The 22,939-nt window shown below is 44.1% G+C and overlaps 1 protein-coding gene across 1 annotated transcript in view; it reads right to left on the bottom strand.

Moving 5' to 3' along the window:
- Positions 1–22,939, bottom strand: part of DNAH7 (dynein axonemal heavy chain 7) — a 152,927-nt gene that overhangs the window by 56,777 nt on the left and 73,211 nt on the right. The window contains exons 34-43 of the mRNA XM_083715690.1: positions 21,646–21,870; positions 20,502–20,699; positions 17,043–17,198; positions 13,197–13,365; positions 11,562–11,688; positions 10,394–10,613; positions 8,012–8,884; positions 5,074–5,303; positions 3,615–3,945; positions 2,266–2,612 (exon numbers count right to left, since the gene is read on the bottom strand). Of these exons, the coding sequence (XP_083571816.1) occupies positions 2,266–2,612; positions 3,615–3,945; positions 5,074–5,303; positions 8,012–8,884; positions 10,394–10,613; positions 11,562–11,688; positions 13,197–13,365; positions 17,043–17,198; positions 20,502–20,699; positions 21,646–21,870 (2,876 nt within the window). The remainder of the gene's footprint in view (positions 1–2,265; positions 2,613–3,614; positions 3,946–5,073; positions 5,304–8,011; positions 8,885–10,393; positions 10,614–11,561; positions 11,689–13,196; positions 13,366–17,042; positions 17,199–20,501; positions 20,700–21,645; positions 21,871–22,939) is intronic.

Here is a 22,939-nt window from a genome sequence, read left to right as displayed (position 1 = left end):
ACGAAGAGCCTCACGGAACGGATTAATTTCGTCTTGCGAGGCACCACTGTAAAACCACAATATAAAATATAAAAAATAAAAAATATAAAAAACCACAATATAAAAACACAAAATACAGAATAAAAATAGAAAACATGAACAACCCAATAACCACCCCCCCTTGCTCCCCAACACATTTTAAAAGGGCATTGGGTGTCAATCAGCCAATTAGTAATGTTGTTTAGTAAGGTCAAAAGTATATTGTTGCTGTTTGCTCACAAGTAAGGCTGCCCTATCTCTCTCTTGCTAGGTGTTTGCACATAAAGAATGCTGATAGTCAGCTGGCGTCCCTGGAGCCCGGAGTGCAGATCATCACATCTACTGGGCAGAAGGAGATGGATGCTCAGACTTCTTCTATGTCTTCATGTGTGTCTGGCACCTCTGAACGGGGGACCCTCAGACTTCCTGTGCGAGGTTGGTGGAGAAGGCCCAATCACACAGGATTCCTGATTCGGGGGGGGGGAGCTTGTAAGCACTGCTGAATGCAGTGAAGTCATGAGGGGAGGGGTGGTGCATGCAGCCCTGCCTACAGATTATTATTGTTATTATTATCAGGGGTGCCTTGCCCATAGAGGCAAGTGGCGCGGGGCGCCAGGGCGCCAAGTTCTGGAGGGCACCAGGGAAGAGGTGGAGGCTGATACCTCCCGGAATCAGCTCACTGCCCTCGCCCGCCTCCACCATGCCGAAGCAGCGCGGCGCTCAGAGCCTCTGCCTGCTGTGGCCACCACTGCACGGGCCCAGGAAAGAGGCAGAGGCTGGGTGCAGTGCCTCCCAGCATCAGCTCACTGCCCTCGCCCGCCTCACCGAAGCGCCCGGAGCCTCCGCCTCTTCCCTGCTGGAGGAGCCGCCCTCCAGCCGCTGCCCGCCTCCTCCAGCCCCGCAAAGCTGCCAGCAGTGCCGTAAAAAGGTCGGCAGCTCTGGGAAATGGGAGGGGGGCGCCAGAGGGATCTTTGCACCACAGCGCCAGATATACTTAAGACGGCCCTGATTATTATTATTAATAATAACAAATAATAATAATAATAATAATAATAATAATAATAATAATAATACAGTCATACCTCAGGATAAATATGCTTCAGGTTGAGCACTTTCGGGCTGCGCTCCGCGGCGACCCAGAAGTAACAGAGCACGTTACTTCCGGGTTTCGCCGCTCATACATGCGCAGTCAAAATGAAATCACATGCATGCGCAAAAGCGGCAAAACGTGACCCGCGCCCGCGCAGACGCATCTTACGTTCTGTTCAGGATGCGAATGGGGCTTCAGAACGGATCCCATTCGCATCCCGAGGTACCACTGTAATAATACAGTCATACCTTGGAAGTTGAACGGAATCTGTTCCAGAAGTCCATTCGACTTCCAAAACGTTCGGAAACCAAACCTCGGCTTCCGATTGGCTTCAGGAAGCCAATCGGAAGCTGGGGAAGCCCCTTCAAACATTCAGCTTACAAAAGTAGTTCGCAAAACAGAACACCCACTTCCAGGTTTGCAATGTTCAGGAGCCAAAACGTTCTAGAACTAAGCTGTTAGAAAACCAAGGTATGACTGTAATAATAATAATAGGGTGGCAGTTTGCTCCTGAAACTTTGGTGAAGAAGGAGCAAGAAAAAGAAATATCTAGCAAGACAAAATCCTTCATTCATATCTAAACAGGCCATGCAAAGCTCTCTTACAATGACAACTTTAATATGGGCCCTGAAATTCTTCCAAACTGCCTTTAACTGATATTTTAGTTCTGCGTATCTTAACGTTTTATGCCGTGCTTTGAGATTCCTCTCAAGACCACCACAAACACATTCCTTTAACTGCTGCTGTTGTAACATTTGTAGATGCTTCCGTGTTTTATAGATTGTGGTTTTATGGGTTTGCGACACGTTATTGGGTTTTGTTAAGTTGTGGGTGAACATATCAGACGACACAGCAATTCTTCAAACGGCTCTTGTTTATTCACAGGCCAGAACAGAACTGAACTGAAGGGTTCAGCCAGTCTGCTTATATAGAGCTCCACTAGAACGCAACAGTAACCATTTTCTGTAACTATCCAATCACTGAACCTCATTTTCAATCCCTTATTTGCATATGTGGACCTGAGTGAAAACTATCTACAGTACCCCCCTGCTGGCCCAGGGTGAGAACTTCAGTACATAACAGGTTTTAAGTTATTAAATATGCTGTGAGGAAGGCGCCTTGGGAGGGGTACGGCGAACTCTTAAAGAAGGACTTACTTATCGTAGGAATCCATGGCAATGACCCATTTGCATAGGCCTTCTGCGGCCGTGGAAGCATTCCGGATCTTCTCTGGCACAAACTCAGGATTGGTGATATACTGTTTTCTAATGATGCTCATGTATGCTGGAGGGATGTTGTCCTTGTCGTACTCATGAAGCGACTGCAAAAATCTCATGTCCCCCAGGAGTTTCTTAGCAGGACCCCAGAAATCTTCTATCTTTTTCCCTGTACCTGTGGGGTCTGGAATTTTATCTGCCTTGATGCCTTTCAAGATGCAAATTGTTTCCATGACAAGCTTCACGCCAGCGGGAGGACTCTTCATTGACTTCACAACAGTGATATCCTTAAAATAAATAATAGTTCTTCTGTCTCTAGAGTTCAAGCATTCTGTTAGATATCATCTCAATATACCCATATCAGTGTGTTAGCATCAGAAATCTTGCAGTGAATTCACCATCAATTTCACACCTCACATTCCAGCCTCCCCAGCTTATATTCTTATTCCTACCTTACCTCACCACCATCTACATCAGGGGTCAGCAACCCTTTTCAGCCGTGGTGGGCAAGACTATATTTTTTTTGGGGGGGGGGGAAATGAACGAATTCCTATGCCCCACAAATAACCCAGAGATGCATTTTAAATAAAAGTAGAATACACACACACACACATATATACACATACATATACACACACACACACACACACACACACACACATATACATATATACCTATATACAGTGGTGCCCCGCAAGACGAACGCCTCGCAAGACGGAAAACCCGCTAGACAAAAGGGTTTTCCGTTTTGGAGGCGCTTCGCAAAATGAATTTCCCTATGGGCTTGCTTCGCAAGATGAAAATGTCTTGCGAGTTCCTGCGGGGTTTTTTCCCTTTTCCCCCCTTTTCCTAAGCCCTAAGCCGCTTATCAGCTGATCTGCTGGTAAGCCGCTTATCAGTTGATCCGCTAAAAGCCGCTAAACCGCTAATAGCGCTAATCCGCTAAGCTGTCAATGGGCTTGCTTCGCAAGACGAAAAAACCGCTATACGAAGAGCCTCACGGAACGGATTAATTTCGTCTTGCGAGGCACCACTGTATACACATACATACACACACACACACACACACACACACATATATATATATACACACACACACCTTTATATAGCCTGAAGGCCATACCTGAGCAGTCAAAGTGTCAAGAGCAGCCAGGGCACTTTCCAGGATTGGCAAGGCTTCGGCCAAATCAGCATCGCACTCATCTTTGATGGCTTTGGCAGCCATGGCTTGCTCGTTAGCCACATATATATATACACACACACACCTTTATATAGCCTGAAGGCCATACCTGAGCAGTCAAAGTGTCAAGAGCAGCCAGGGCACTTTCCAGGATTGGCAAGGCTTCGGCCAAATCAGCATCGCACTCATCTTTGATGGCTTTGGCAGCCATGGCTTGCTCGTTAGCCACAATTTCGTCGGCTTTCACTATTTTCTCCGTTTTGGCAACTTCCAGGGACTCCTTCTCAATCACGAGCATCATCTCATCCACCTGCTTGCTGGCTACCCTGAGCTGGGGCTGCAGGGCTTCCAGCTCCACCTGCATCGTGGCCACCTGGGCTGCCGCCGAGTCCAGTTTCTGCAAGCCAACTTCGTACCTTTTCTTCATTTTCATCACCTGCCTGGAAGCAATTTGGGACACGTTCACACGGGCGACACACATTGCAAGTGTCGTCAAGTTAATCCGAAAGCAGCCCCTTTTACTGAACGCACATCTGATTCCATTTCCCCTTACAGTAACCAGCTATCAATCTTCTTGAGTTTTTAAAGCCTGACTCAATTTCATAACCTTATTAACTCAAATATCTATTTATTTCACATATTTTAAGATTACATTCCAAGGTAGCCAGCAACCTACTTTTAGATAAATATTACTTTAACTGTTTTTTAAACTCACTTTCCCCTGACAAGGCCACAAATCAATAGAGGTCTATGCTCATCATTTGGGAAGCATCAACACCTTAAGACAGGCATAGGCAAACTCGGCCCTCCAGATGTTTTGAGACTACAATTCCCATCATCCCTGACCACTGGTCCTGCTAGCTAGAGATGATGGGAGTTGTAGTCCCAAAGCATCTGGAGGGCTGAGTTTCCCTATGCCTACCTTAAGAGAAGAAAGAAAAGGGTTAAAACTCTTAGGTTTGTTGGTTTGTTTGTTTATTAATTACAAAAGCTTCTTTGCCTGGTCATCTACAGGAAATGCTTACTCATGAAGGACAACCAAGCGAGAAAAAATGCACCCCTGGTCTAACACCCTACATACCAATAATAATAACAACAATAATAATATTTATACCCTGCCCATCTGGCTGGGTTTCCCCAGCCACTCTGGGCGGCTCCCAGCAGAATTTTTAAAAACAAGATAAAACATCAAACATTTAAAACTTCCCTAAACAGGGCTGCCTTCAGAAGTCTTCTAAAAGTCAGACAGATGTTTTCTTGACATCTGATAGGAGGCGTTCCACAGGGCAGGCGCCACTACCGAAAAGGCCCTCTGCTTGGTTCCCTGTAACCTCACTTCTCGCAGTGAGGGAACCGCCAGAAGGCCCTCAGCGCTGGACCTCAGGGTCTGGGCTGAACGATGAGGGTGGAGACGCTATACGTTGTATGTCCAAGTAGGGAATAATGAGAACAACCCCCCTTTTGTGCATGCTATACTCAATCTGTTATATGGGGCTGGAAGTGCAGGCTGGGTGCTGGGGAATGCAAGGCTATTTCTCATATCAATTTTTTATATTAATAATACTTACGCCCTATTCTTTTCCAACAGAGATTTGAATGTGGAAATCAACTCCAGGTATGAAGTAGGTGTTACATAGTTGTGTCTCTGGAGTTCGTTAAAGAATGATTCAGACAAATTAATGGTAGTAGTATGAAATTTTTGACACATATCGATGCAGCCATCTCGGGTTTCCTCTGACATTTCGATATCTTCTAGGGAGCGAGTGGCAACAGCCTGCAACGCGTCCGAAGGCCACGACTAAATTTAAGGAAGAGGAGCAAATAATTTACTCTTATCATGGAAACAAGATATTGCATAAATAATGCTTCTGCTGAAGTATTTTGTTAGCCCAAAAATGGAAATCGAGCGAGGTCCCAACTAAGGAAGAATGAAAACTTAAATTGATGGAATATGCGCAGCATGCGGACTTAACATATAAAATAAGAAAACAAGAAGAATGTACGTTTAAAGAAGATTGGAAAATGTTTATTGAATATATGGGGGGAAATTGTGTACACCTGAAAACCCTGGCAGCATTAAGATAAATTCATCAGTGTAAACAAGTTAAAAAAAAACAAACAAGTTTTGATGGCTATATTAATGGTTTAGTTTATGTAAAATGTGCCGGGATTTATGATATGCAAAATGAACCATGGAAAGAGAAGAAGGGAAGTCACTGATATCTTAAGGATGTAAAATGAGTATTTAAAATTGTAAAACAGAAAACTCAATAAAAATTATATACAAAAGAGAGAGAGAGACAGAGAGAGAGAGAGAAAGTGGTTCCTTAGTCTCGCACTAGACAAGACTAGGCAAAGCCTGGTATTTTGAATACGAGGGCAGGGACTAGCAGTTTTATCAGTAGCTTGATAGCATGCATATATATATATATATATATATATATATATATATATATATATGCGCTTCCTGGTCATATGTACTAAACTGGGATGAAACATGACACACTAAGTTCCTATGACAGTATTGACAATATGCCTTCAAGTAGTCACAGCTGAAAGTATTCTACAGGGATTCTGTTACATACACTGGAGGGACAGTCCAACACAATATTAGTCACACCTAAACCTATAGAAATTAATAAGTTTAAGGATCAAGGTAATCATAATGTCGGTGTTGTGTCTCTGGAGCCCCAAGCCCCTTTTTCTTGCTCAGAAACAACTGCGGAGGGGCCTGAATTGGTTGGGGCCATGACACAGAGGGAGGGGTTTCTAGCCCTCAGCTTTTGCACCATGGCCCTAATCCAAATCACACATGCACATACACACCCCAAAAACTATTAGCCACAAGCTAAAGCCAGAATATATGTTTTCCCTTCTGAAAAGGAGAAGTTGGCAGACGTCCCATACCAAGATAGGCTGTGCCCATGCTCGCAGGATATTGAATGTATGGAACACAGTTTATTGCATTGCAATCTGCAAGAAGAAGAAGAAGAGGAGGAAGAGTTTGGACTTGATACCCCGCCTTTCACTCCCCTTAAGGAGTCTCAAAGCAGCTAACAATCTCCTTTTCCTTCCTCCTCCACAACAAACACTCCGTGAGGTGAGTGAGGCTGAGATTTCAGAGAAGTGTGACTAGCCCAAGGTCACCCAGCAGCTGCATGTGGAGGAGCGGGGAAGCGAACCCGGTTCACCAGATTACGAGTCCACCGCTCTTAACCACTACACCACGCTGGCTCTAAACAGCTTAGACAGCAACTGATCAATCCAGTACTAACAGAACAACCTGGAATTGTCAACTTTTTTCATGTCAAGGTTCTCCTTGAGGGTAAGTTATAGCAAAATTCCTCTCAGAGACAGTATAAGTCAGAAATCAGTATGTACAGGCTAAAGCTCCTCTGTTGGCTAGCAAGACTGATTCTACACCTTAATAACTGTTGATTATTATTTATTGTTGTTGTACTGTGTGTTTTGGGTCTATAGAGCGCAATAAAGCTGTGTGTGTATTGGCCACAAGCAAGGAAGCCTACAGGCTTAAGGGGTTAAGTATCACATGGTACTACAAAAATACGAAGGCACCATCTTCCATTTGCCACCTGCAGCACTGTTTCAATTCTGCTGCAGTTCATCTTCCACTAAAAACTATTCTCAGTGGAAGGGTTATATTAAGCAATATGTTTGAATGTTGAATGTGTAAATGTATGTCTAGAGAAATTGGATAAAACAGAAACCATTAGATGTACTGCTGGGTAAATGTTTAATGGTTGTTGTATTTGTTTAAAAACAATTAAGAATGGTTTTGTTTTTTTAACTGCATTATTCTTCCCACTGTCTGCTATAGCTAAATTCCATGACCTACAAAATTCACATTATTAATTCCACAATGTGCAGAATTTTGGTTAATTGCATTGTCAATACACTCTTCCACCCAATTCATTTTGTTTTTTGACAAATTAATAATAATAAATAAATAAACATTAAAAATGTGCACCCCACACCCCTGAGACCATTCTATTGCAACTATCCAACCTCCCAAAATTTCAACACCTCTTGCGATGGTTTGACCCCTTTTCATTTTAACAGTACAAATTCTACAAATACAAATTCATTTCAACGTAGAGAGAATGTAATGTAAATGGGTGGTCTGTGTGTGTGTTGAGGACAGCTATGTATTGTTTGCAGGCCGAAAGCAACGGCAACAGTGAATTCTGATCATAGTTGTTGGAAAGATATATGGGGGCGAATAAGCAAACATCCAGATTTCCATTCCCATTTCTGTTTTCATAGGAAATCTCCAACATCCCTACGTTCAGAATGCATCCAGGGGACTACAGGTTTGCCTATTCCTCCATCTAAAAATTATTGCACATAGCAAACTATCACATCAAGTGGAATTCCAGGCTCTAACATTGTCAAGTTAAAAAGAAACATCAAAGAGATGCTGCTTCTCATGATGTACTCAGGATGAAGCTCACATCACAGAATGTGCATATTCCAAAAGGCCCCTACCTGAAACCAATCAATAGTGCAGCAGTTAACAAGTGCCGGGAACTTTCTAAGACGATTACGGAATGCATCTCCAATGGGACTCATGGCCAAGACAACGTGCAACTGATCTCGGCAGCGGTCAATGAACATGTTGAAAAGGGCAATGGGGCTGCCGTCCGTCTGCTTCGTTCTGTCACGCTGGCGGTCTATCTGACGCATCTTTTCACAAATTTCCTGCTTCTCGTCGACCGCAAAGAGGTTTGGTACCTCTCCAGCATTCAGCAAGTTGTTGATGTCTTCCAAGAACGACTCCCTTTTTATCTGGCTATCGGTGAACAGGAAAACCCCTTGCATCTCTCCTTCGGTAGATCTCCTTAGGATGACTTTCAGGTCCTCATGCCATTCGTTGGTCCCGTAACTCTTGGATATTTCAACCTGGAAAGGCGTGTAGTCTGACATATATGCAGCCAAACGGGTCAGGGACTGCCGCCCACTTCCTCCGACACCAACCAGAAGCGCGTGGCTACGAGGCTGCTTTAGAATACGGGAAATTCTGCAAACGTGTTCTATGGCAAATCGGAATAAGACCAGCTGCATGGGTTTCTTGCTCATTTGGTTGTATTCGTCCAAATGGCCCTCTACGACCACCCTCAAATGGTCCACATCCAAGACCTCTCTGTAGTTTGTATCATCCCTTTTAGGATCATGGAAATCGCAGAACATCAGGCTTCGCAAATCATCTTCACTCACCAAACCATCGCCATCAAAGTCCAGTCTCTCGAAAAGTTCGTCAAACTCTTCTTCGAATTGGCTTTTCATTACTTGTTGGATGCAGCCAATGAGCCAGGATCGATCCGCTTTATCGACTAAGCGATCGTAATACACCCGAAGGACCTGCACGACAAATGGCAATATGGTTGTTCTAATGGAGGCAATTCCAGTCACAAACATGAAAATGGAATGGGAATTCCCTCAGGTACAATATGTAAATAGAATTAATATTGTAAAGGAGTGTAGGAAGAACTTAACACTAGGGCTTAAGTGAATACTATGTTTCATATGGTAAAAAAATATCTTCATTTTTCTCTCAACAAAACATTTACTGGTTGGCAGGATGGGGGCAACAATTAAGATCTACACATTAAAAGTTCCACAGGGGAAATGCAAGTTCAATTAACTTCAAACCAGTAAATAAACTCTTCATTTATACTTTAGGCACTTGTCGTTTATTTAGCAAAAGCCAGAAATTAATCTTTGTATCGCACTCAAAGGTGGAATAGAGCAATATTGAAACATGGATACACAGGTTTTATCAAATACCAAAAAAAAAGAAGGTTTATCTACTGAGATTTTCACCCCATCCATCCTAAAGGGCTGAGGTGGGTAACTATTTAAAGCAATGCCACCCACTTGAAAATACAGTTAGATGCCCCCACCTCTCTGTTGACTTGCTTGAAAGCTAATCCCCCCCCCCAAAAAAGAAATCTTCCGAAAGCAGCTCAGGCTTGACTCCGGTGGAGTACAGGGTCAGATTTAAGCTGCTGCTTTTGACCTTTAAAGCCCTTCACGGCCTAGGACCCTGGTACCTACGGGACCGCCTCTCCCGGTATGCCCCCCGGAGAGCCTCAAGGTCCATAAATAGCGACACCCTAGTGGTCCCGGGCCCTAAGGAAGTTAGATTAGCTTCAGCCAGGGCCTTTTCAACACTGGCTCCGGCCTGGTGGAACACTCTGCCTCATGAGACCAGGGCCCTGCAGGATCTGATTTCTTTCCGCAGGTCCTGTAAGACAGAGTTGTTCCGCCTGGCCTTTGGCTTGGAGCCAATTTGATTCCCTCCCTCTCTTTCTTTTTTCTTTTCCTTCTCCTCCTGCGATGAGGCTACATTTTAACATTTTAATGTTTCAATATTTTAATGTTGTATTTTAATTTTGTTTTTAAGTTGTAATCATTCAACTTGTTTTTATTATTGCTTGTAAGCTGCCCTGAGCCCGGCCTTGGCTGGGGAGTGCGGGGTATAAATAAAAACTTCTTCTTCTTCTTCTTCTTCTTCTTCTTATTATTATTATTATTATTATTATGCCTTTTGTGTATCTTGTGGTGAGCAACAACGTATGGATTTAACAACATTTCTAACACTAAGTAACTGAAAGAACTGCCATGTTCTAAATCAGGCTCCCTCAACCCCGGCCCTCCAGATGTTTTGAGACTACAATTCCCAGCATCCCTGACCACTGGTTCTGCTTGCTACGGATCATGGGAGTTGTAGGCCAAAAACATCTGGAGGGCTGAGGTTGAGGAAGTCTGTTCTAAATCAAATAATTTAACTGCCTCACAAGAAACTACTTTTTCATCATATCAAGACAAAAGCCTTCAGTTATTGACTAATGGCAACAAAAAGTTTACCTCATGAACCCAAAGGCGTTTTATTGTCCCTGTAGATGCTGTCGTTTCAGGTCTCGACAGGCAAACACCTTGGATGACACGAGAGAAATCACGCAGGTTGAACAAATAGTGTGATTTGGTTGGAGTCGGGAGCAGATTCTCCATAGCCTCTTTATATACTGTCATGGTGCCGTTTACAATCTGTGATGTCAGCTCAACATATTCTGGAGGGAAGCTATAACTGTTGGTTTAAATGTAAAAGAAATAAAATGACTTGTACAATGCTACCGAGCAAAACATAAACTTTAATGCACTTTCCTGCACTTGCTAAACTCCTTGGGCTGCCAATCAAGAATGGCTATAACAGTCGTAAATATACGTCGGAGGTTTCTAAAGATATAAGTGGTAGTGAAGCTGTTTGCCAGTGGGAACCACCAGGAGCCGTTAAGGAATTATTAACAAGGGAGAGGAAGTCCTGCTCCTACCACTAATTGTCAGGAGATAATGGTGGAGGGATGCGGGTGGCGCTGTGGTCTAAACCACCGAGCCTAGGGCTTGCTGATCAAAAGGTCGGCAGTTCGAATCCCTGTGACCGAGTGAGCTCCCGTTGCTCAGTCCCTGCTCCTGCCAACCTAGCAGTTCAAAAGCACGCCCAAAAGTGCAAGTAGATTAATAGGTACTGCTCCAGCGGGAAGGTAAACGGCGTTTCCATGCGCTGCTCTGGTTCGCCAGAAGTGGCTTAGTCATGCTGGCCACATCATTCAGAAAAACTGTCTGAGGAGTGGACAAACACCAGCTCCCTCGGCCTGTAAAGCGAAATGAGCGCCGCAACCCCAGAGTCATCCGTGACTGGACTTAACTGTTAGGGGTCCCTTTACCTTTACCTTTTAATGGTGGAGGCAAAGCAGCGCTTTTTCCTCCTTTGGCTTTTGAGATAAGTCAAATAATAAATTAAATAAATACGTAAAATTGAACATATTTTAAAACATGTGTATGAGAATCCAAAATGGTTTCATTGTTCCATGGGCTTTACCTTACTAAAGGAACACTTACTAAATGAGGAAAAGACAAAAGTGTTCGATATATTTGAAAAATAAGGTTATACAAGGATGTTCTTAGCAGACCATCAAAATCCATATTTACATTATACTGTATGCTTAGTAATCCACAATATTTCAACTTCACTTACCATATACTGAGGTGCCAATCAACTATTCTGGAGAAAATTGTATACATTGACGCATCATCAAACTCATTGATGGTAACTGTATTAAAATGTCGCAAATACCGAGGAGTAATTGGGTTTCGACCTCCACCTGCAAATAGAAAGCACAATCATAATAATAAAAAAGGAACTACAATGAACTGCAAATTCAACAATGGAAATGCTTTTAGTTGCCGATTTGGATCAGCTTCTGCTAACCATTACAGTAAGTGAAAAACAGGTTTTCATCAAGCACAAACTCTATGACCTAGATGCATATTCTCTATAGCGGCAAAATCCATTTTATTTGCAAGTAGGGAGAACGTTGAAGGACGCGGGTGGCGCTGTGGGTTAAACCACACAGCCTAGGGCTTGCCGATAAGAAGGTTGGCAGTTCGAATCCCTGCAACGGGTTGAGCTCACGTTATTTGGTCCCTGCTCCTGCCAACCTAGCAGTTCGAAAACATGAAGTGCAAGTAGATAAATAGGTACCGCTCCGGCGGGAAGGTAAACGGCGTTTCTGTACGCTGCTCTGGTTCGCCAGAAGCGGCTTAGTCATGCTGGCCACATGACCCAGAAGCTGTACGCCGGCTCCCTTGGCCAATAAAGTGAGATGAGCACCGCAACCCCAGAGTCGGTCACGACTGGACCTAATGGTCAGGGGTCCCTTTACCTTTACCTTTTATGTCTGGATTACCAATGTTTTATGGATGGTATTTATTGATTTTATTGTCTAATTATGTCAATAAAGGCTGAATGAATGAGTAAAGGATGAGTTGAAAAGGATGTTCAAAGTAACTTTTATTAAAAAAAACCCCAAAGCTTTTCTTTTGGGAATTATAGGGATCTAACTACCTAAATTGTATACAAATTCATTTATGTATGCTGCTACAGCAGGAAGAATTTACTCGCCCAAAAATGGAAAGAAGTCCCAGTAAAGGATGAATGGATACAAAAACTTACGGAATATGCAGAAATGGCGAAACTTACCGGAAGAATAAGAAACCAAGTTAACAAACTTTTTGTAAAAGAATGGAAATGGCTTATTGAATATTTGCAGATAAATTATAAACAGATATAAACATTAGAAGGATTATTGTAATAACCTGCAGTTTTGTAAGAGTATATATTTACAGTAGATAATTAAATGAGGAAGTTAAATGAATTTAGATACGCAGAAGATATTAAAAAATAAATTCAAGGAACCACAGAAAGAGGGGGAAGGAAGTCAAATTTCAAATTTTGAAATGTTAAATTGATTGCAAATGTAATGAAATGTATAAATTTGAATAGTATACAGTGGTACCTCAGGTTAAGTACTTAATTCATTCCGGAGGTCTGTACTTAACCTGAAACTGTTCTTAACCTGAAGCACCACTTTAGCTAATGGGGCCTCCTGCTCTGCCACGCCGCCGGAGCCCAATTTCTGTTCTCATCCTGAAGCAAAGTTCTTAACCTGAAGCACTATTTCTGGGTTAGCGGAGTCTGTAACCTGAAGCGTATGTAACCTGAAGCGTTGTAACCCGAGGTACCACTGTAAATAAAAAACAATTTTAAAAAAAATCTGTGTTCCAAAAGCACCAAAAGAAAAGCTTTCAAAATAAACTCAGAAGGTCATACCTGGTGGCCCCATTGCACACAAGATCTGAATATCCACCAGTTTAATCACAGAGCAGTCCTTCAGGTCATACCAGTTCCAGTGATCTAACCACTGACGAAGTAACTCTACAGGAGGCTGAGCCCCATAAACCTCTCTTGCTGGCATATTGACATCATCCACAAATACAACCTGTAAATAAAAAAATCTGTTTTTCAACACTTATTCTGTACATTGCATATATGCCTATGCACACAGAGAGTGAACTTCTTACTATTATTATTATTATTATTATTATTATTATTATTATTATTAAAAATGTGCTTCTGAGCTAGAGATGGGCTGATCTGTCAATTTCAGATTCTCATATTTACAAGTTTGCATTCAGTTCTCCATAGTTGCATACCAGTCTGCAACTAAAAAAAAAGTCCTCATGAAAATTCAAAAGCATTCTAATGCAAATTTCTATATACACATATTGCCTAATATGCACATTTTTGCAAAGCAATTTCCCCTAATACAATACATTTCGTTTATTTTATTTTCACTAACATATGCATTTTATGCACATTCTAATCCAGTGTGTGCATTTGGGCACACACATGGCTTGGCTGGCTAACTGCAGTGCAAAATTCAAAGAAGTGGAACTTTTGAATCATGGCTGTGTTTCAGGTCACATATTGTTTTGGGAAGTGTGAATTAGGAACATCCGTCTTTAAATGCAAACTGGAATTTCTCTCCATCCCTATTCACAGCATATCCTGGGTGAGGTTTCTTACCACTAAGTAATCCCAACCAACACCCTCCTCTCTTTCTTATCTCTTAAGAAAAGAGGGAAGAGGCTTCAGATCAAATAGATTTCTACCTGCCAGCTCTGTCTAAATGATCAAGAAACAGCTGAATTTCAAAACTGATTCTCCCCCTCCTTTCCTCCACTTTGAAAAATGATATCTTGATTGTGCCATTTTCATTCTCATTGTACTTTGTTAAGCAACATTATTGTCAAGGCAGCTTTTCCAGGAGCTGTTCTCAGCTTGCAAGACATACTCATGGGGTGGGGTGGGGAGGTATGAGTTTGAGTTCCCTGCACTGTTGTTTCTTTGCATGCTTCAGCCAAGTTTGTCCCTGGTATTGATAATAACATCACGGATGCTTTATCTCGTTTCCAGATGGAACGCTTTCGCTCATTGGCGCCGGATGCGCAGCAGCAGCCGCAACCATTCCCGGAGCACCTCTGGAATATTGGCAACGAGAAGCAATAAAGGGAGTATTGTCTGCGCTAGCGCCCTCTACCCTGAGATCGTATAATAAGGCATGGCTAGACTTCACATCCTTCCGCATCAGAAAGGGACGGTCCAAGCCAGGCAGGCCACCGTCCAAGTCGGAAGTCATAGAGTATTTGGTCCATCTTAGAGATCTTGGCCGGGCCCCCAAAACCCTCAATATTCATTCAGCGGCTATATCCTTCTTTTCTAAAACTCTATTTTCGGCGGATCCCTGTTCGCATTTCGTGGTGCGTAAGATGCTTGAGGGCTGGCGCAGGGCCAGGCCTCAAGGCCGGGACAGAAGAAGGCCAATAACTTTAGATATACTCACCCAAATCCGTAGGAAGCTGAGGGCCCTGTGTTGGTCAAGATATGAAGCAAGATTATTTTCAGCAGTGTTTTCTTTTGCATTTTTTGGCGCCCTACGCATAGGCGAAGTGGTCTGTGAGGACCGCGCAGCCTCCAGGGGGCTATTGCTGGAGGACGTAACTGTGGGTGGTTCGCATGTAATGTTAAAAATCCGTAGTTCTAAGACTGATCAGCTTGGCAACGGAGCCTTGGTTCGCCTTCAGGCGACTCAAAAGGCGGGCCCTTGCCCTGTAAAGGATGCTAGAAAATACCTGTGTGTAAGACCAGAATCTCGGGGCCCCTTTTTCTTGCATTCCGACGGTTCCTCCCTCTCAAAGCAGCAGTTCACCAGGGTCTTGCGCAAAGCAATTGCCGCCATCGGGCTTCCCCAAGAGGAGTACGCCGCGCACTCCTTTCGCATTGGGGCAGCGACCACCGCCGCCCATATGGGCTTACCGGCGGAAAGAATTATGGACATGGGTCGCTGGAAATCTAACGCATACCAGGGTTATATCCGTAAGCCCTTCTAAATTCCCCTCAGCTTTCTCCCCGGGCACTCCTCCTGATCCGGTTCTCCGATTCTCTCTTTTCAGGTACTGGTGTGGTTCGACTGTGGATCCTCGGCCACAGCATCGTATATTGGGCAAAGCGGCGCGCCGAACAAAGGGGCTGGGATAAGGAGCTACGGCTACCCAGCAGGGTCAAATTGTCATGGATCACTAGGAGGGGTATGCGTTGGGAAGAGTTTTTCCCAGTCGTATCCAGAAAAATCGCTGCCGAGGGCCCACCCAGTGCCATGGTCATCCAGCTGGGCGAGAACGACTTGGTGTATAGGAAAGGGGTGGACCTGATATGGAACATTATCAATGACTTGGAATTGTTGAGGGCATCCCATGAAAACATTACAATAATTTGGTCATCTTTGCTGGAAAGGTGATGTTGGCGGGATGCAGAGAAACCCGAGGCTGTGAACAAAGCTAGGAGGATTGTGGAGCGCACGGTGGCTCGTAGAGTGGCCGCATGGGGCGGTCGGGTCATTCAGCACCCATGCATACGGTTTGACAAGGAAATGCTTTATCGCTGGGATGGCGTGCATCTATCTGATGCTGGCAATGATATTTGGTTGGCAGATATTTTTCAAGGCGTTAGGGATTGGTTGCAGGTCTGAGGGTATTGGCGGCGAGCCGGCTTGCGGCTCGGTGGCGGTAGGCATTGGCCGGGGTATTATCATGCAGATGAGGTTGGGGGGGAGGAACGCCATCACCTCCCCCAATGCTTGAAGGGTAGTTCGTTAAAGGACTCCGAGGGGCGACGCCTCGTCCGAAACCTACGGAGGCTAGGGCCTAAAGCGCGCCCCCGAGCGGTAACCCCTCGGGGAGCGCCTAGGGATATGCATCTCGGGTGGCTCCCCCTGTTGGTGTTTAACCCTTCCCGGTCAGACCGGATAGTCGGTTAGGGCCAATGCCTAAAGCCAATACCCTTCTTTCCTGTAATCAATAAAGTTGTGGCCATTTTCGCCCATTAACCTAAAACTCTGTGTCCGTTGTCTTCATTTATTCCACCTGTGGGGGGGAGGGAATAGCCACACAACCAACACCCTCCTCTCTTTCTTATCTCTTAAGAAAAGAGGGAAGAGGCTTCAGATCAAATAGATTTCTACCTGCCAGCTCTGTCTAAATGATCAAGAAACAGCTGAATTTCAAAACTGATTCTCCCCCTCCTTTCCTCCACTTTGAAAAATGATATCTTGATTGTGCCATTTTCATTCTCATTGTACTTTGTTAAGCAACATTATTGTCAAGGCAGCTTTTCCAGGAGCTGTTCTCAGCTTGCAAGACATACTCATGGGATGGGGTGGGGAGGTATGAGTTTGAGTTCCCTGCACTGTTGTTTCTTTGCATGCTAATGGAGGTAAGTTTGCCAAGTTTAAACTAATTGACACTGCTTAGGGAAGTTTTTAATGTTTGATGTTTTATCGTGTTTTTAATATTCTACTGGAAGCCACCCAGAGTGGCTGAGGAAACCCAGGCAGATGGGCAGGGCATAAATTATTATTATTATTATTATTATTATTATTATTCAAGGTCCTCGGCCAGCATGACTTTGGACATGCCTGCTGTATACAAAGACTTCTGCCCTCCCTGACCGATACATTATGTGCTCATTTTTGTCCTCAGGTATCTGTAGCTGGGTGCAAAAAAAATATGTCATGAGCGTTGTGACAAGTCTGTAGTCTGCAGTTTTTTAAAAAGTTACCATTCTCTTTCCAAGAGGGGGACCAAAGACTCCTTTTCTCCTTTTATCCAGCTTTGACATAATGATGTTCTGAGTCTGAGCTGCTGTAGTCTGCGCTGAGAAGTTAATGAGCAATGGTTTGTAGATATCCTTATGTAAGCGGTTTAAGAGAAAATCCTATAAAAATAGTTGAAACGGAGGGAGAGAGAGAGAGAATGGGTCACATGAGCATATACATCTGACAGCTTATATAGCCTACTAGCAAAAAGGCACACACACCCCGCCTTGTATTTATTGCCAGTCGTCTAAATGCAATAAGCTTTTCCACGTCAAGCTCGTGAGCCATTCTGCTTATAAAATGATGAGGCAATAATGAATCCACGGTCGTTAACATTCACAGCACCTTAATGAGGTTCCTGCAGAAATAAACCAGGGTGATTCAAAATTTTAGGACCCGTGGTTTTAAAGAATATGAGGTGATGCATCACTGATACTCCCCATACCGAAATGAATGGGGAAGTAAAACTACCACATGCCTGAGCTAACCAAGGCCCATTCTATCCCCAGCAAACTTCTCAAGATAGGGCAGGGGAAATAACTTTGCATTTTGCCTGTACCACAAATTCCACTTTTCAAAATGTTGTTATGCCATTTCAAGAGCACCGGAGAAGATCTTCTGTTTCTCAAAAAAGAAGTACCTTCCTAGGTGTACAAACCAAACCATCACTGAAGGAGTCTATGAGACCTCAGGGGCAGAGTGGCAAGTTACGCATCGCCAGAAAAGAGATTTTATTGCCTCATGGCAGACGACAAGGATAAACACACTGTCTATTTTAAGCGATGCTGGTACATCATGGACATATCTGCTATGATACAGCTCTTCTGGTCTTAAAACTAAACTTTATAAAGAGCCACATTTGCAGAGAGATCCACGAGCACTTTACCATGCTTGGCTCACCATGCTATACCATATAGTAGGGACGCAGGTGGCACTGTGGTCTAAACCACTGAGCCTCTCGGGCTTGCCGATCGGAAGGTTGGCAGTTCGAATCCCCGTGACGGGGTGAGCTCCCATTGCTCTGTCCCAGCTCTTGCCAACCTAGCAGTTTGAAAGTATACCAGTGCAAGTAGATGAATAGGCACCACAGCGGCGGGAAGGTAAACGGTGTTTCCGTGCACTCTGGCACTTGTCACGGTGTCCTGTTGCACCAGAAGCAGTTTAGTCATGCTGGCCACATGACCCAGATAACTGTCTGCAGACAAACGGCAACTCCCTTGGCCTGAAAGTGGAGATGGGTGCCATAACCCATAGTCGAATTCGACTGGACTTTACCGTCCAGAGCTCCTTTAACTTATACGATGTAACATCCACCAGGATGATAAAACCTCACACCTGTCAAATGCTGATTCCAGCCTTGGCTTTATACCTGCCAGTGCATGTACACACATTTCTTAGAGAAAGGGAGGGTGGCTAAGTCATGCTTCAGGCCCTTTGGCCAAACCTGGACTGTTTCTAACTACCCAGTGCAGCTGGTATGCTAACCCTGAACAGAATCCAGACACAGGGGGTGGGCTTCTCAAGACCTGGCTTAAGCATTTAGTACACTTTCACCCATCATTTTTCTAAATCACACACACACACACAGAGAGAGAGAGAGAGAGAGAGAGAGAGAGAGAGATCATTCTCCAGCTAAACACATCAGCATTGCTTTGTTGCCTTCTCTTAACTTTGGGTCCCACGTTACTAATATTTTATCAGTGCAATAAATCAAAGTCGCGTTAAAGAGTAATTAAATAAAAGCCAATTACAGCCCTTTATTGCAAAAATAATTTTCCAGTTTAGTTACTCCGTGTTAACCAGAATAAATTTCTAAGTATCAGAATCAGCAAAATGACGGTGGGAGGCCACTTGCTACTTTTTGCCGAGGAGCAAATCTAATTATGCATAACATTAATGCAAGAATTAATTGCATTAATAAAAATTCATTTACAGGCAAGGAAGGCACACAAAGAGAAATAACTTACAGGAAGAGAAACATTGAGGGTTTTTTATAGGCTTTTTGACTGAGATTATATCAATTGTTCTTCTAAATAAGGAGTTCATAATTTTGGTCACTTATGTGGGTAATGGAGGGGAACTCAAAGTGGCTTTATAGAATGCCAAAACAACCATTTAACAGATGTGCTAATATTTATATTTCTCAAGATAACTCATAATACCATGAAGAGACCTCTTCTGACATTCAGGCAAAGGAATTTTGATCCAGAGTAAAGAGCAAACCGAATATGCATTTTGATAGCTCCAAGTTAAACCTAAGGTTATTCCCAATCTTCACAACAACCCAAGTCTCCTTTCCCTTGCAACTTCTTATCACCGCCATTCCTTCTCCACCAGACTCCTCCTTAAGGCACATCTTTTCACCCCGGGTTTTCCTTATTTTATTTCCTCATCTTTCCTCCCTAATTTGTCTTGCCTCTGATTTGACTGCAAGTCTTTGGGCCATTTTATTTTTCATAGGGACACAGGTGACAGGGACGTGGCTCAACTGAGCACAGGGGAAGAGTCAGACTCAGAAATTGAGACAAGTGAGAGACAGGCCGACTCTGCAGACGAAAGCTGGCTGACAGAGCCAGGAAGGGGGAGCTCGACCCTCCTTCACAAAGAAGTCAAAGACACAATAGCTCTCAAGAAGGGGGAGAGTTAGGAGGCAGTCAGAGGGTTGCTAGGCAACCAGCAGAGAGGCAGAGGACAGAGCGTGAGTCTAGTGGAAGTGCGGAGGGGGCAGTCCAACTTCTCAGCCCCCGTTCTCAGAGACAGGACAAGGTCAGAATCTGGCGTCCTTCCTGCTTGTGAGAGGGGTGGAGATTCAGACTGACCAACTCCTTCAATGAGTGCAGGCTAGAAGCTGCGCTCTGGATGTGTTTTGTAAATAAAAGTACCATAAAACTGCTGGACAGCCATTAATTCTTATTGAGGCTTGCTTGCTTACCTGCCTGAGATCATTACAACAGGAAGCTGCTGTGCACAGAGTCAGACCATTGGGGCATCTTTCTCAGTATTGTTTACATTGACCAGCAGTGGTTCTCCGTGGATTTCAGGCACCGTTATCTCCCAGTCCCACTTGGAGATGCCAGGGAATGCCCCTGGGATCTGCTGTGGGCAAGGCAGATCCCCTACGACTGGCTCCCCTTCATTTTTGTGCACCCAGAATTTTTGAGCTCCAAGTAAAGGAATAAGCATCAAAGCTGAGGAATGGAACAGTTAGGATGCCTGCTCAAAACGTCTCCTGTAGCTACCGCTGACATTGTCTCCTTACTCTGCTAAGGTTAGAGGGAATGAGAGAAAGCCACGCCCAATCTCGAGAACGAAGATAAAGTTTGGTGGTAAGAAGCACAGGGTCCAGTTTTCATTAATTCCCAAACATTGGGGATTCTCCTTGCAGAGAGAAAAAGTCAACGTACATTTCAAGACATACTTACTATGATATATACGCTCTTGCCAGTTCCTGTTGGCCCGACAAATATGAACGGCTTTTGATGTGTTGTCAGCATTTCCATTAACGAAAAGTATCGGATGGTGTCCAGAGTGGGGACAATTATTTCGTTGAACAGCATGTCTTTCGGTATAGGCGGAGCCGTCTCAAGTGCCTCCACCCAAGGCTCCCACCTTCCTGCACCCTGTTTCAAAACATAACACAATCAGAAAGAACAGGAGAAAGATCTCATGGACACATTTCACCCTGCACTAGTGAGATCGTGCCACATCCCTTGCTGTATCAGGAACTGCTTTGTGCTCAACTGTGTGCTTCTGCATCTCTGAATCAAGAACTTAGGACCACACATGGTCAGGGCTGATCACCCATCAGCCACGTGGGGAAACACACCTGAATTTCTGCCACTCTTTCTTTGAGTGGCTGGGGCGGGAAGAGAAAGATTCAGGCCCTCTTCCCTCCCAAACAGGCAGCTAGCTTCAGTGGAAGTATGTACATCTTGAGATTGGATTACAGATCAATTTATCATGGAAAGCTAAACCACGCCCATCATTAAAGGTCCATACATTGTTCTGAATATAAATATGAAACTGGGCATTTACTTTGCTTTTTGTCATATTGGGGTGGACTGAAAAATGCCAGCTATCATTAACTACTTTCTGAAAGGTAAAGTAAAGGGACCCCTGACCATTAGGTCCAGTCATGACAGACTCTGGGGTTGTGGTGCTCATCTCGCTTTATTGGCCAAGGGAGCCGGCGTACAGCTTCCGGGTCATGTGGCCAGCATGACTAAGCTGCTTCTGGGGAACCAGAGCAGCACACGGAAACGCCGTTTACCTTCCCGCCGGAGCGGTACCTATTTATCTACTTGCACTTTGATATGCTTTCGAACTGCTAGGTTGGCAGGAGCAGGGACCCAGCAACGGGAGCTCACTTGGTCGCAGAGATTCGAACCGCCAACCTTCTGATCGGCAAGTCCTAGGCTCTGTGGTTTAACCCACAGCGCCACCCGCATCTGAAAGGAGTGTTCCATAATTAAACCAAGAATACTGATCTAACGTAGAGGTGATACTGGAAATGAATTTACCAATTAAACTCCAGGAAAAACCTCTATTGAAAACAAACACACTCACATCTTTGACAAAGCGGTACTCATAAATTGTTCCATCTTCTGGATAGGGGACAGTCAGTATTTTTGCGCGCATGTGCTCAAGACCACTCAGCAATTTATATTTCTCTCTCGTTTCGTCACTCATTGGCCCTTCCAGCAATTCCCGCACGATCTTGTCAAATTTCAGCCGGTCGCTCTCCTTACAGCTGGCTCCGACAGACCAGGTGAGAGAAAACACAAAAATGCTCTAGTGCAAAAAGAAGGGGGGAAGGTGTAATAATTAATTAACAATGAAACCCTATGCATGTTTACTCAGACGTAAGGCCCACTGTGTCCAATGGGGCCTACTCCATGGCTCCAATGGGGCTTATTACAATAAACAAGAGAACAAAGAAGCACAGCCTAAAATGATTTTTTTTTTTACTAAAGTGCAGGATGGAAAATAGCCTCAGCCCAGTATACCTGAAGGAGCATCTCCACCCCCATCATTCAGACACTGAGATCCTCCTCCGAGGGTCTTCTGTTGGTTCCCTCAGTGTGGGAAGTGAAGTTACAGGGAACCAGGCAGAGGGCCTTCTCGGTAGTGGGGCCTCCCCTGTGGAACACCCTTCCTTCAGATGTCAAGGAGATAAAGAACTACATAACTTTTAGAAGACATCCGAAGGCAGCCCTGTATCAGGAAGTTTTTAAATGTTTGATATTTTATTATGTTTTATATACGCTGTAAGCCGCCCAGAGTGACTGGGGAAATCCAGCCAGATGGGCGGAGTATAAATAATGATATTATTATTATTATTATTATACCTCTTAATGAGGGTGAAAGAGGAGCGCACAAAATATGGTCTGAAGCTCAACATCAAAAAAACTAAGATCATGGCCACTGGTCCCATCACCTCCTGGCAAATAGGAGGGGAAGAAATGGAGGCAGTGAGAGATTTTACTTTCTTGGGTTCCATGATCACTGCAGATAGTGACAGCAGTCACAAAATTAAAAGATGCCTGCTTCTTGGGAGAAAAGCAATGACAAACCTAGACAGCATCTTAAAAAGCAGAGACATCACCTTGCCAACAAAGGTCCGTATAGTTAAAGCTGTGGTTTTCCCAGTAGTTATGAATGGAAGCGAGAGCCGGACCATAAAGAAGGCTGATTTCAAAAGAACCAAGTGACCACGGTTTGGTAACACTTCCCAAAGCGGGGAGGGCTTTGGGAAGGTGGTGAGAGGGTTCTTGGACCAGTCAGAGAATCTCACTTTCTTGCCCTAAGCCAGGCAGAAGCTTCCTGGGCTTTGGGGAAGGAGGTGCCATGGGAACACTTA

This window comes from Podarcis gaigeae (genome assembly GCF_964106915.1).
Source record: "Podarcis gaigeae genome assembly, chromosome: 1".
In the NCBI taxonomy this organism is placed as follows: Eukaryota; Metazoa; Chordata; class Lepidosauria; order Squamata; family Lacertidae; genus Podarcis; species Podarcis gaigeae.
This window is presented reverse-complemented; position numbering and strand designations above follow the sequence as displayed.